At 44.4% G+C, this 14,856-nt stretch overlaps 1 protein-coding gene across 3 annotated transcripts in view; it reads right to left on the bottom strand.

Annotated features, from left to right (window-relative positions):
• The window catches only part of Nthl1 (Nth-like DNA glycosylase 1), a 319,308-nt gene extending 306,152 nt beyond the window's left edge, over positions 1–13,156 (bottom strand). The window contains exon 1 of one of the 3 annotated variants that reach the window (XM_068348800.1): positions 12,928–13,156. In XM_068348800.1, coding sequence (XP_068204901.1) covers positions 12,928–13,071 — 144 coding nt within the window. In that variant the 5' untranslated portion in view covers positions 13,072–13,156. The remainder of the gene's footprint in view (positions 1–12,927) is intronic. The other 2 variants (XM_068348797.1, XM_068348798.1) reach the window with 2 other exon arrangements.
• Between the last annotated feature and the right edge of the window lie 1,700 nt (positions 13,157–14,856).

The following is a 14,856-nucleotide window of genomic DNA, read 5'->3' on the forward strand; positions in this document are numbered from 1 at the left end:
GCTGGAACAACAATAGTTGTGGTTTCCTCTTCAAGACTCTGTTGAGGGAACACCTGAGGCTCAGTCTGCAAAGGCTGATCAAAAGAAGTAGCAGAAGGTAGGCGCCTGGGTGGAGGAGGCTGACTCCTGGCATGAGTGGCTGAACTCCAGGGTTGCGCTTGCTGAGTGGTTGGCGGATGCGCAGTAGCAAGTTCCTGAGGAACGAGTTGAGGTTCCTGCGGTGTGAGCCGAGAGCGAAAAGGTAGTGGCTGCGCAGAACGCAGTAAAAGTCTCGCAAGTTGAGGTTCCTGAGGCGCAAGGCTAAGGTGTTGAGGTGCTTGCCTTGAGGAGGGTTGAGCTCGCTGCAGCGAGAGCTGAGGAGACTGACTCATGGATGGGAGAGGTTGTTGTACCTCAAGCGAGTGTTGCCTCACTGGTGGAACAGCAAGTGGAAGCGGAGGAAGAGAGGTATAAGCCTCCTGTTCCCATTGCTGAGGTTGCCTTAAGGAAGGCGGAGGGAGCTGCACACCACTGGGATCAGTAAACTCATAACGTGGCTCAACATCGTACGCCTGGCAGGCGGTACTGCGGTCAGGCGGAGCGAGCGCAGGCGGAGGGAGCGCAGGCGGAGGGAGCGCAGGCGGAGCGAGCGCAGGCGGAGCGAGCGCAGGCGGAGCGAGCGCAGGCGGAGGGAGCGCAGGCGGAGCGAGCGCAGGCGGAGCGAGCGCAGGCGGAGCGAGCGCAGGCGGAGCGAGCGCAGGCGGAGGCGCAACCTTCTCAGCCCGACACTCACGCATCAAGACCGAAAGTTGTGACTGCATGGACTGCAGTAGAGTCAACTTGGGGTCGGCAGACACTAAGGTCTGCTGAGGTAAAGCCTTAACAGCAGAGATCTGTTGCGGCAGAACCTTACTCCTCTTAGGCGGAGTGCATTCAACTGATGACTGCGGCGAGTCAGAGCTAACCCAATGACTGCATCCGGGTTGTTGAACTCTAACTTCGTACGTCTGGCATAGGTCTGGACTTTACGTTTAAGAGGTCTAGAGACCTGAGACCAGCGTTTTCTCCCCTAAATTTCTTCTGCAGACGAGCAAAATAAGGGCTCAATCGTCTGCGGGTGGGAGTGACGGTCTTTGTAAGACACGCCCGCAACCACCGAGGATACTTCTGTGCGCCAATCAAGGCCTGCCGAACCCTTTTGCCCTTCGACATTGCTTCTCCCCTGGGCTTGGGAGCTTGCAAGAGGTCCCGGACTGGGAGGACGACTGGCCGCACAGAAGTACCCTCACGCACAACACTGACACACTTTGCGCTAATCACTTATCACTTTGATTTTCTGTTTGCACTTATTTCACTGAACTCGAAACTTTAAGTGGTTTGTACCTGAAACACGCAATTCTATCCTTTCTCAAAAGTTAGTAATTGCGAAAACAGAATTACAATGTAACAGAAAAATCTAATGAAAGATAAATAATTCAGTGGCTGGAAAGAGACTAAACACTAGATCACTCTAGAAACGTTTACCTTCTTCCCCTGAAGAGACTAGGGAGAAGAGCAAAAACGATAACAACGTTACTCGCTTGAATGAAACGTTTATCCTCCTCTTTCTCCCTCCGTCTCTATCTCTCTCTCTCTCTCTCTCTCTTAACTTAGAACCTGAGAGAAGAGCCCAATCATATATATCGTTAAAACATATTATTGTTAAAGGAAAAAACTGAAATATTTCCCAAAATGAAAAGTTCCTTTATTAGGATTAAAACCATTAAGTTAAGAAAGAATGAACAAAACGCTAGACACGGTTACTCTTACTGCAACGTGAAACCGTGAAAATTCTTTCTCTATCGTAACGATAGAGCGCAAGTTGAACGTTCTGAACGTCAACAACTGCAGAGACAAAACAAAACGTTAGTTCAACTTTGAAAACAGTACGAGACTATCAAAGAAATTCTTTCAAAGACATTAAAATAGCATAATATGTTAACAGGTAAAACCGAAATGACGGGCTCAATGTTAATTAACTTCGGTACCAAGAAAAGACCGCCTACTATTAGGAAGGTCGAATATAAACAAATATAAAAATTAATTTTAATAAGTTTATAATAAAAGGAAGTTAATCGAAGAGGCCTATAAGAGGCGGAGAGATATAAAATAAATCTATAACTTTTGTTAAGCAAAATTAAGAAAGAGAGTCTATACTCTCTTAGACACCAACACTTCCGTCTAAGGGAAGGGTCGGCCATTTAAAGGTGAAAGAGAGTTCATACTCTCTTCGTCACCATAATTAATCAAATTAATTCCAAAAGCTAACTAAGCTAATATAGAAGTTTCCAGTATAGCGAATAGCTGCAAATTTTAGAGAAATACTTCACCAAACCGTGAACAATACTCCAAAATCATAAGCGTATCCAAGAACGTCTTGCCGGAAGCACGACAGAGGAAAAAGTGAGGTGGCGTCAACAACAAGTACTGTAGTACCTGGCCACAGGTGGCGCTTGTGAGTACACCCCCTTCTAGTATAGTGATAGCTGGCGTATCCCTCCCGTAGAATTCTGTCGGGCAACGGAGTTGACAGCTACATGATTATCGGGTAAGTTTAATATTGAAAATAGCATAATATGTTAACAGGTAAAACCGAAATGACGGGCTCAATGTTAATTAACTTCGGTACCAAGAAAAGACCGCCTACTATTAGGAAGGTCGAATATAAACAAATATAAAAATTAATTTTAATAAGTTTATAATAAAAGGAAGTTAATCGAAGAGGCCTATAAGAGGCGGAGAGATATAAAATAAATCTATAACTTTTGTTAAGCAAAATTAAGAAAGAGAGTCTATACTCTCTTAGACACCAACACTTCCGTCTAAGGGAAGGGTCGGCCATTTAAAGGTGAAAGAGAGTTAATACTCTCTTCGTCACCATAATATGTTATTTTTATTAGTAAAATAAATTTTTGAATATACTTACCCGATAATCATGTAGCTGTCAACTCTGTTGCCCGACAGAATTCTATGGAGGGATACGCCAGCTATCACAATACTAGAAGGGGGTGTACTTACCAGCGCCACCTGTGGCCAGGTACTCAAGTACTTCTTGTTGACACCTCCTCAATTATTCCTCGGTCCCACTGGTTCTCTATGGGGAGGAAGGGAGGGTCAATTAAATCATGATTATCGGGTAAGTATATTCAAAAATTTATTTTACTAATAAAAATAACATTTTTCAATATTAAACTTACCCGATAATCATGTAGCTGATTCACACCCAGGGGGGTGGGTGAAAACCAGTGTACAAGATTAAAGGATAGCTAAGTATCCCATATTTCATATAACAGTTATCTCAAATAACAATGAAATAATAAGTACCTGGTAAGGAAGTCGAATTGAACCGTTACTCTGTCTCTTTTTTAAGTTCGTCTTCCTTACTGAGCGCAGCGTTCCTCTTGGAGGCTGAATCAACCCAAAGGTGCTAAAGTATACAGGGCTGCAACCCATACTAAAGGACCTCATCACAACCTTTAACCTCGGCGCTTCTCAAGAAAGAATTGACCACCCGCCAAATCAACAAGGATGTGGAAGGCTTCTTAGCCGACCGAACAACCCATAAAAAGTATTCAAGAGAAAGGTTAAAAAGTTATGGAATTATGGGAATGTAGTGGCTGAGCCCTCGCCTACTACTGCATTCGTTGTTACGAATGGACCCAGGGTGTAGCAGTACTCGTAAAGAGACTGGACATCTTTGAGATGGAATGATGCGAACACTGACTTGTTTCTCCAATAGGTTGCATCCATAACACTCTGCAGAGAACGGTTCTGTTTGAAGGCCACTGAAGTAGCCACAGCTCTCACTTCATGTGTCCTTACCTTCAGCAAAGCAAGGTCTTCTTCCTTCAGATGAGAATTTGCTTCTCTAATCAGAAGCCTGATGTAGTAAGAAACTGAGTTCTTAGACATTGGTAGAGAAGGCTTCTTGATAGCACACCATAAGGCTTCTGATTGTCCTCGTAATGGTTTTGACCTTCTTAGATAGTACTTAAGAGCTCTAACAGGGCAAAGTACTCTCTCTAGTTCGTTCCCCACCATGTTGGACAGGCTTGGGATCTCGAACGACTTAGGGCAAGGACGGGAAGGAAGCTCGTTTTAGCCAAAAAAAAAACCGAGCCGCAAGGAACATGTAGCCGTTTCAGATGTGAAACCTATGTTCCTGCTGAAGGCGTGGATCTCACTTACTCTTTTACCTGTTGCTAAGCACACGAGGAAAAGAGTTTCTAATGTGAGGTCCTTAAAAGAGGCTGATTGGAACGGTTCAAATCCTGATGACATTAGGAACCTTAGGACCACGTCTAGATTCCAGCCTGGAGTGGACAACCGACGTTCCTTTGAGGTCTCAAAAGACCTAAGGAGGTCCTGTAGATCTTTGTTGGAGGAAAGATCCAAGCCTCTGTGGCGGAAAACCGCTGCCAACATACTTCTGTAACCCTTGATCGAAGGAGCTGATAGGGATTTTACGTTCCTTAGATGTAACAGGAAGTCAGCAATCTGGGTTACAGTGGTACTGGTTGAGGAAAACTGCATTGGCCTTGCACCAGCTTCGGAAGACTTCCCATTAAGACTGATAGACTCTGAGAGTGGATGTCGTCCTTGCTCTGGCAATCGTTCTGGCTGCCTCCTTCGAAAAGCCTCTAGTTCTTGAGAGACTTTCGATAGTCTGAAGGCAGTCAGACGAAGAGCGTGGAGGTTTGGGTGTACCTTCTTTACGTGAGGTTGACGCAGAAGGTCCACTCTAGGAGGAAGAGTCCTGGGAACGTCGACCAGCCATTGCAGTACCTCGGTGAACCCTTCTCTCGCGGGTCAGAGGGGAGCAACCAACGTCAACCGTGTCCCTTTGTGAGAGGCGAACTTCTGAAGTACCCTGTTGACAATCTTGAACGGCGGGAATGCATACAGGTTGAGATGGGACCAATCCAGCAGAAAGGCATCCACGCGAACTGCTGCTGGGTCTGGAATCGGAGAACAATACAAGAGGAGCTTCTTGGTCATCGAGGTAGCGAATAGAACTATGGTTGGCTGACCCCACAGGGCCCAAAGTCTGCTGCAAACATTCTTGTGAAGGGTCCACTCTGTGGGGAAGACCTGACCCTTACGGCTGAGGCGATCTGCCATGACATTCATATCGCCCTGAATGAGCCTCGTTACCAGCGTGAGCTTTCGATCTTTGACCAAATGAGGAGGTCCCTTGCGATCTTGAACAACTTCCTCGAATGAGTCCCTCTCTGCTTGGAGATGTAAGCCAAGGCTGTGGTGTAGTCGGAGTTCACCTCCACCACCTTGTTAAGCTGGAGGGACTTGAAGTTTATCAAGGCCAGATGAACTGCCAACAACTCCTTGCAATAGATGTGAAGTGTCCTTTGCTCCTGATTCCATGTTCCCGAGCATTCCTGTCCGTCCAGTGTCGCACCCCAGCCCGTGTCCGATGCGTCCGAGAAGAGACGGTGGTCGGGGGTCTGAACAGCCAAAGGTAGACCTTCCTTGAGAAGAATGCTGTTCTTCCACCACGTTAGAGTAGACCTCATCTCTTCGGAAACAGGAACTGAGCCCGTCTCTAGCGTCATGTCCTTTATCCAGTGAGCAGCTAGATGATACTGAAGGGGGCGGAGGTGGAGTCTCCCTAACTCGATGAACAGGGCCAGCGATGAAAGTGTCCCTGTTAGACTCATCCCCTGCCTGACTAAGCATCGGTTCCTTCTCAGCATGCTCTGGATGCATTCTAGGGCTTGGAAGATCCTTGGGGCCGACGGACAAGTCCGAAAAGCTCGACTCTGAAGATCCATACCCAAGGAAACAATGGTCTGGGATGGAACTAGCTGAGACTCCTCAAAATTGACCAGGAGGCCCAGTTCCTTGGTCAGAACCATAGTCCATTTGAAAATCTCCAGACAGCGACGACTTGTGGGAGCTCTTAAAAGCCAGTCGTCTGACGGAGCCGGACACAAGATCATGATACTGCTGCACAGTCTGTAAACTGTCAATCATGGGCAAGCGAGGAAGTACAGTGACAACCCGAATCTGTCTAGACTATCTGGGTCGTACAGACAACTCCTTAACGGGTTGCTGAGGTAGCCGCACTGCGTCACAACAAGTCCCTTCTGTTGGTTGTTGAACGTCTTCCCCGTGACACATTGACTCCGTAAACAAAAAATCCTCTAACAAGGACTAAGCTTGGACTGCATGTCATGCAACACAGCTCAAGGTCTATGGGAGCAGGTGTGGTAACAGACGGGATTAGCGGCTGAAGTGGAACCATTACCTTCCCTGTAAGCATGTTATGCTTAAATAAAAGTCCATAAGAGGTTATGCAGCTAAAGGCTCCCTCCAAATGACAGAGTCCTCAAGGGAATATCAGAAGGAGGGAGAAAAGAACTTTCTCATCTACAGGGACCTTATCCTAGAAAAGCTAAGTTCTCTGAGTGAGGGTTCACTGGTGCAAAAGCAGCAGACTAGAAGGCAACGTTATGAAACTGCTTGACAGTCTAGTGAGTTGGCAACAACCCAAGATATGTTGAGAAGCATGCGGTAAGGTATGCAGAGTATGATGAATGCAGAGTATGCTGTATGCAGAGCATGCTGTATGAAGAGCATGTTGTATGCAGAGCATGCTGAATGCAGAGCATACTGTATGCAGAGCATGTTGTATGCAGAGCATGCTGAATGCAGAGCATGCTGAATGCTGAGCATGTAGTAAGCAGAGCCTGCTGTAAGCAGAGCCTGCTGTAAGGAAAGCAGAGCGTGTACATGGCGTTTAACATTCTCAGAAATTCCATGACCAGTGCTAGAGTGCTTTATGCATGCTTGCATGGGGTTTAAAAATCAACATAATGTTTACCTTACATTCATAACTCATGATTCATATTTTTGCCATGGTTTGAAAATGGAGGTAAGGTATGCTGAACAGCAGAGTCAGAACGAGCTGGAACAACCACAGTGGAAGGTGCAGAAAGTTCCTGTTCCTGTGGTATGAGTGGAGCGTGAAGAGACCGAGGTTGCGCAGAACAAGGTAAAGTTCCCGCAAGCAGAGGTGTCTGAGGCGCAGGATCAGGGTGCACGGGTTGAGCTCGGTGCAGCAGCTGAGGAGACTGACTCACAGGTGGAAGAGGTTGTACCACCACCGAGAGTTGCACCACCGGTGGAGCAGCCAGGGGAGGAGGAGGAAGAGTGGAGTAATCCTCCTGATCCCAAACCAAAGGTTGCCTTAAAGAAGGCTGAGGCTGAACAACACTGGGAACAGCGAACACAGAAAGAGGTTCAACATCGTACGCCTGGCAGATGGTGCTGCGACTGGGTGCAGCGAGTGCAGGCGGGTTGAGCACAGGCTGAACGGGTGCAGGTGGAGGTGCAACACTCTCAGCCCGACACTCACGCAACAGGTCCGAAAGCTGTGCTTGCATGGACTGTAGTAGAGTCCACAACATCGTACGCCTGGCAGATGGTGCTGCGACTGGGTGCAGCGAGTGCAGGCGGGTTGAGCACAGGCTGAAAGGGTGCAGGTGGAGGTGCAACACTCTCAGCCCGACACTCACGCAACAGGTCCGAAAGCTGTGCTTGCATGGACTGTAGTAGAGTCCACAACATCGTACGCCTGGCAGATGGTGCTGCGACTGGGTGCAGCGAGTGCAGGCGGGTGCAGCACAGGCTGAACGGGTGCAGCCGGTTGGTGCACCACCGGTGCAGGCGGGTGCAGCACAGGCTGAACGGGTGCAGGCGGTTGGTGCACCACCGGTGCAGGAGGAGGAGGAGGTGCAACACTCTCAGCACGACACTCACGCATCAGGTCCGAAAGCTGTGCTTGCATGGACTGTAGTAGAGTCCACAACATCGTACGCCTGGCAGGTGGTACTGCGATCAGGTGGAGCGAGCATAGGCGGGGGGAGTGTAGGCGCACTCTCAGCCCGACAAACTGATGACTGAGGAGAGTCAGAGCTAACCCAATGACTGCATCCGGGTTGTTGAACATTACTTCGTACGTCTGGCATAGGTCTGGACTTACGTTTAAGAGGTCTTGAGACCTGAGACCAGCGTTACTCTGCCTATATTTTCTCCTCTAAATCTCTTCTGCAGACGAGCAAAATAAGGGCTCAATCGTCTGCGGGTGGGAGTGACGGTCTCGGTAAGACACGCCCACAACCACCGAGGATACTTCTGTGCGCCGATCAAGGCCTGCCGAACCCTTTAATCCTTCGACATTGCTTCTCCCCTGGGCTTGGGAGCTTGCAAGAGGTCCCGGACTGGGAGGACGACTGGCGCGCACAAAAGAACCCTCACGCATAACACTGACATACTTTGCGCTAATCACTTATCACTTTGATTTCTGTTTGCACTTATTTCACTGAACTCGAAACTTTAAGTGGTTTGTACCTGAAACACGCAATTCTATCCTTCTCAAAAGTTAGTAATTGCGAAAACAGAATTACAATGTAACAGAAAAATCTAATGAAAGAAAATTCAGTGGTTGGAAAGAGACTAAACACTAGATCACTCTAGAAACGTTTAGTTTCTTCCCCTAAAGAGACTAGGGATAAGAGCAAAACGATAACGACGTTACTCGTACGCCTGGCAGGCTTGAGGGAAACGTTTATCCTCTTTCTCCCTCCGTCTCTATCTCTCTCTCTCTCTCTCTCTTGACTTAGAACCTGAGAGAAGAGCCCAATCATATATATCGTTAAAACATATTATTGTTAAAGGAAAAAACTGAAATATTTCCCAAAAAGAAAAGTTCCTTATTAGGATCAAAACCATTAAGTTAAGAAAGAATGAACAAAACGCTAGACACGGTTACTCTTACTGCAATGTGAAACCGTGAACATTCTTTCTCTATCGTAACGATAGAGTGCAAGTTGAAACGTTCTGAACGTCAACAACTGCCGAGACAAACAAAACGTTAGTTCAACTTTGAAAAAGTACGAGACTATCAAAGAAATTCTTTCAAAGACCTTAAAATAGCATAATATGTTAACAGGTAAAACCGAAATGACGGGCTCACGATAATTAACTTCGGTACCAAGAAAAGACCGCCTACTATTAGGAAGGTCGAATATAAACAAATATAAAAATTAATTTTAATAAGTTTATAATAAAAGGAAGTTAATCGAAGAGGCCTATAAGAGGCGGAGAGATATAAAATAAATCTATAACTTTTGTTAAGCAAAATTAAGAAAAAGAGTCTATACTCTCTTAGACACCAACACTTCCGTCTAAGGGAAGGGTCGGCCATTGAAAGGTGAACGAGAGTTCATACTCTCTTCGTCACCAAAATTAATCAAATTAATTCCAAAAGCTAACTAAGCTAAAATAGAAGTTTCCAGTAAAGCGACAGCCGAAATCAAAGAGAAATACTTCACCAAAGTCGTGAAAATACTCCAAGAACATAAGCGTATCCCAGAACGTCTTGCCGGAAGCACGACAGAGGAATAATTGAGGAGGTGTCAACAAGAAGTACTTGAGTACCTGGCCACAGGTGGCGCTGGTAAGTACACCCCCTTCTAGTATTGTGATAGCTGGCGTATCCCTCCATAGAATTCTGTCGGGCAACAGAGTTGACAGCTACATGATTATCGGGTAAGTTTAATATTGAAAATAATCAAATTAATTCCAAAAGCTAACTAAGCTAATATAGAAGTTTCCAGTATAGCGAATAGCTGCAAATTTTAGAGAAATACTTCACCAAACCGTGAACAATACTCCAAAATCATAAGCGTATCCAAGAACGTCTTGCCGGAAGCACGACAGAGGAAAAAGTGAGGTGGCGTCAACAACAAGTACTGTAGTACCTGGCCACAGGTGGCGCTTGTGAATACACCCCCTTCTAGTATAGTGATAGCTGGCGTATCCCTCCCGTAGAATTCTGTCGGGCAACGGAGTTGACAGCTACATGATTATCGGGTAAGTTTAATATTGAAAACTATTGGTTCGTCATTTCAGCTGCGCTAAAAGGTAAACCCTCTGTAAATAGCGTGGTTGGTATTTCGGTTACGGAACAAAGCGTGGTTTGTATTCCAGTTACGGAACAAATGAGCATGTGGTTGGTGTAGCCAGTCGTGGAGAGGAGGAAGCTCCCTTGGAGCAGGAGGAGATCGGTACCTCATGTTGTTAAAATGGGGCTATCTACATCATAGATAGGTTGGTTGTGGAACATTTACCCTGTTGAAGTTTTTCCTTTTTAGGCAGAACGGGGTAACACGTAGACATCCTAGTTGTCTCATGGAAGTGGAAAGTGACTTGAAGTGCTACCTTTGGGTCTGGTACTAAAGAGGCATACAGTTAAGGGACATTGAGAACAGGCCTATTGTCGGCAAAGCCCACAAAGTCGTCGACTAAAGACCACTTGAAACCAACTAACTGAGTCTTCCTGCTCAGACTGTCTTCCAAGATGTTCTTTTTGCCAGGTATTAACCTGGCTGACAGGGAGATCACATTCTCCTCTTTCCATTCCCGGATTTCGACAGCTAGTTGGTAAAGTTTCCATGAAATAGAACTTCCTTGCCTGTTTAGTTATACCACTATGGTCACGTTGCCACTCATCAACACTACCAAGTGACCAGAAAGGAGCTGTTGGAAATGTTGAAAAGCAATATACGTTGCTTTCAACTCCAAGAAGTTTATGTGGCCCTGCCAGTAGGATTCGAACCATCGCCCAGAGGACATGTGCAACAACAGGTGTGTGGTTTCCCATACTTCTTTTGATTTATCTGTGAAGAGCATCAAATTGGAAGAGGAAGAAAAAAATATTTATCTTTCAGAGAAGCTTCAAATCCAGGATCCATTAATTAAGGTCTTTCCTCTCCTCCGATCACACAGGAATCAATATTTTGGGAGGATCCCTATCCTATAACCAAAAGGTCTTCAGCTGCCACTGAAGTAATAGTATGCGAAGGCAACTGTTGGACATTAGTAACTCATGAGCCACCTATGAATCTGTGATTCTTACCTGCGACGGGAAGGCTTTCCCTTGTGGCTATCTGCATGCCATGATATACCAGGGTCTGCTTGGCTTTCAATGAGGACTTCCCAAGTTTCCCACATCACCCAAATCACAGCAGTGACATGTTTTCTAGACTTCTGCTTGTAGAGAACTAAGTAGCAAGCTTAACTGGCGAGCCAGAACTGGAAAATGCACAAGCTTTTGACTGCCAGTTCTGGACAGTTCAGCTCAGAAGAGCCACAGCACTATGGCCACAAGTCGCACTAGGAAATAATTCAGGATCGCAACTCGTAACTGGATCAAGACTCGCCACAAGTGCATGAGCCTTGACAGGCGCGCTAATCTGTGTCACTTGATCTACCCCGCAAGACAGACAGCATGAATGCGACACAGATAGTTGTGCTGAAACCCAACTAGATGGCCTAGGTGGCAACCTTACCTAGCGAGTTAGCACAGGTAACTGCAAGAGCTAAAGACTCATGTAGTCTTCAACAACTCACATTGGTGCTTACAAGTAACCTTATTGCAAGTGTGTCTACAAAAAGTACTTGAAGGGTCAGCGAACTCAGCAAGCACATTCTCCCCGAGAGGAGAGCATGCTGGAAGAGTACTACTATGCAGATCCTCAGATGAGAGAGGATCTCCTGCTGCCAAAGGTGTTAGCCCAACCTCTGTCGGTCCAAAGTCAGTTTCCGTCCTTGGACTGAGCTGACAAGACAGGGCAACCAGGTTAGGATCCTTGAGCAGAGGAGGATCTCCTACTGCCAAAGCTATGGGCCTAATGGCCTTTGGTCCAGTCAGTTGTCGTCCTTAGACTGAGAAGACAAAAGAAGGCAACAAGGTTAAGGCATCCTGGTCAACTGGCAACAAGGTCAAGGCCTCGAAGTCAATCAGAAACAAGTCTGGAGGCAACAAGGTCAAATCCTCCACGTCAACTGGCAATAAGGTTGAGGCCTTCAGGTCAACCAGGAAAAAGGTCGAGTTCTCCATATCAACCGGAAATAAGGTAGAGGCCACCATGTTAACCAGCAGCAAGGACAAAGCCTCCAAGTCAACCAGCAACAAGGTCAAGCACTCCAGATCAACTGGCAACAAGGCTGAGGCCTCCAAATCAACCAGCAAAAAGGTAGAGGATTCCAGGTCAACTGGCAAATCCCACATACTTAGCTAAGGTTACTGACACTACAAGAAACTATCAAGCTTGAGAGGGACTTAAAACCCAGCCCAGCAGAATGCCAGGCAAGGACATTTAGAATAGGTCACCACAACCCTGCCTGTGTAAAGGCACGTCCTCCCCCAACAACCACATTAACCTTAGAAAAGGAATCCTTGGCTTGAACATCACAGCGGTCGAAGCAAAAGTGAGCAGAGAACTGACTGCGAGAGGGGAGGAGGGGCTTTAGCTCGCACCCTCACCAGTAGGATGACTGCACTTTACCCATTTCAGCGACCGATTCCAGATTCCAGCTAGTGTCGAGTAATCTCCCTAGTCAAAGGACGAGGGTTTCTATGCCGCGCAGGAATTATGATTCGTGTATTTGGCCAGAAATTGAAGTAACATATATTTGGAGCTTTTGTATATCAGCGGCCAGTTCCTCACGCGTTCATTAAAAATGGACATCAACTAACCTAAACTTTCCCCTCTAACCTAACCTACAAGCCATGTCCTTACCCTCTGCGGCTCCCCTTACACTGCCGTGTTCTGAGTTAGACATAATAATATGTACAGGTGGCCGCTATCATACATTCATCCCATATATTTACCTCATAGAGATATGGCTTGACCTGAATTGTCATTACCTAACCTCACCTACGTCTGCTATACAGTTGGACGATATGTCAACTCTACAAAGTACACAGATTAGCACATAATAGCCTAAAAAGTACACACACTATCATACATTTACCAAAAACCCTATGATTTCCTTCAAAAACTAACTGTTAAGATAAACATGCAATCAAAATGGGCCAGTTACCTCAAGGTCTGAATGTACTGATTTTTCTTCCTTTACTTCCACTGGCAGCTGAACATTTAACCTCTCACCCTTAGCAGAGACGCGTCTCCTCTCCCGACTCTTTGGAGGAGGTAAGTGGCTGAAATATTCGCTCTTGTCAGACATCTTAAAGGCATTTCAATGATCAAATTCCTGTATGTTTATGATTCCCGGTCTAGGTTTACAGGTTCCTCGTTGCTCTCTACACAACATAATGATTGTGAGCACACTACTAGAAACCGTTTACCTAAACTGAAATTTCCATGGATTTAGATATTTTTTCCAAACAAATCCCACGTTTAGAAAAAAGAAATTCCCATTAAAGTTCAACGACTTTGCTAATTATCTATTTCTCAATAATATTATACATATACTCAACAATAGCAAATGATGTTAAACAATAAAAAATACCAGCACATGGCTAAATTTCTCAGGAATATTTTGCTCTTTTAAGAAGGAATGCTTGAAAAAAATAGAAGAAATTTGAAAAACAATTATTGTAATATAATAAAACGAATTTAATCATTCATATTCACTGAATCCTTATCGTAGTCTTTTAATGTCTTGGATTAGAGTTCTCTTGCTTGAGGGTACATTCGGGCACACTATTCTATCTTATTTCTCTTCCTCTTGTTTTGGTTAAAGTTTTTATAGTTTACATAGAAACTATTTATTTTCGTGTTGTTACTGTTCTTAAAATATTTTATTTTTCCTTGTTTCCTTTCCTCACTGGGCTACTTTCCCTGTTGGAACCCCTGGGCTTATAGCATCCTGCTTTTCCAACTAGAGTTGTAGCTTAGCAAGTAATAATGATAATCATCTATATATCTCCACTATACAAAAAGATTTTAGGTGTGATTCTCGACAGCAAATTTACTTTTGAGATACTCATTAGGTCTGTGTCTTCAATTGCACAAAAAATGGCTTATTGAGAAAGTCTTTTAAGATATTCGGTGATCAATCTATTTTGAAGAAGTGTTTTAATTCTTTCATTCTACCTTGTTTTGAGTATTGTTCTCCTGTCTGGTCTTCAGCTGCTGATTCTCATCTTAATTTGTTGGACAGAAACTTACGGTCTATTAAATTTCTTATTCCTGATCTAGATATTAATCTTTGGCACCGTCGTTCAATTAGTTCATTATGCATGTTGCATAAGATTTTTCATAACTCTGACCATCCTTTACATTCAGATCTCCCTGGACAATTCTATCCTGTTCGTAATACTAGGCAGGAAGTTAATTCTAATAGCCAGGCCTTCTCCATCATGAGGCTCAATACTACACAGTATTCTAGAAGTTTTATTCCAGCTGTTACCAAGTTGTGGAATGATCTTCCTAATGGGGTAGTTGAATCAGTAGAACTTCATAAGTTCAAAGTTGGAGCAAATATTTTTATGTTGACCAGGTTGACATGAGTCTTTTTATAGTTTATATATGACATACCTGTTTTTGACGTTGTTAATAGTTTATATAGGACATATCTGTTTTGACGTTGTTACTGTTTTTTTTTTTCAGAATGATTTATTGTTAATTTATTCCCATCATTTATTTATTTCCTTTCCTCACTGGGCTATTTTTCCCTGTTGGAGCCCTTGGGCTTATAGCATCTTGCTTTTCCAACTAGGGTTGTAGCTTGGCTAGTAACAATTATATATATATATATATATATATATATATATATATATATATATATATATATATATATATATATGTGTGTGTGTGTGTGTGTGTGTGTGTGTGTGTGTGTGTGTGTGTGTGTGTGTGTGTGAATATATGCATATATATGGGTATGTATAGAATATATATATATATATATATATATATATATATATATATATATATATATATATATATATATATATATATATATATATATATATATATATATATTCTATACATACCCATATATATG

The sequence above is a fragment of the Palaemon carinicauda genome, chromosome 25, assembly GCF_036898095.1.
Source record: "Palaemon carinicauda isolate YSFRI2023 chromosome 25, ASM3689809v2, whole genome shotgun sequence".
In the NCBI taxonomy this organism is placed as follows: domain Eukaryota; kingdom Metazoa; phylum Arthropoda; class Malacostraca; order Decapoda; family Palaemonidae; genus Palaemon; species Palaemon carinicauda.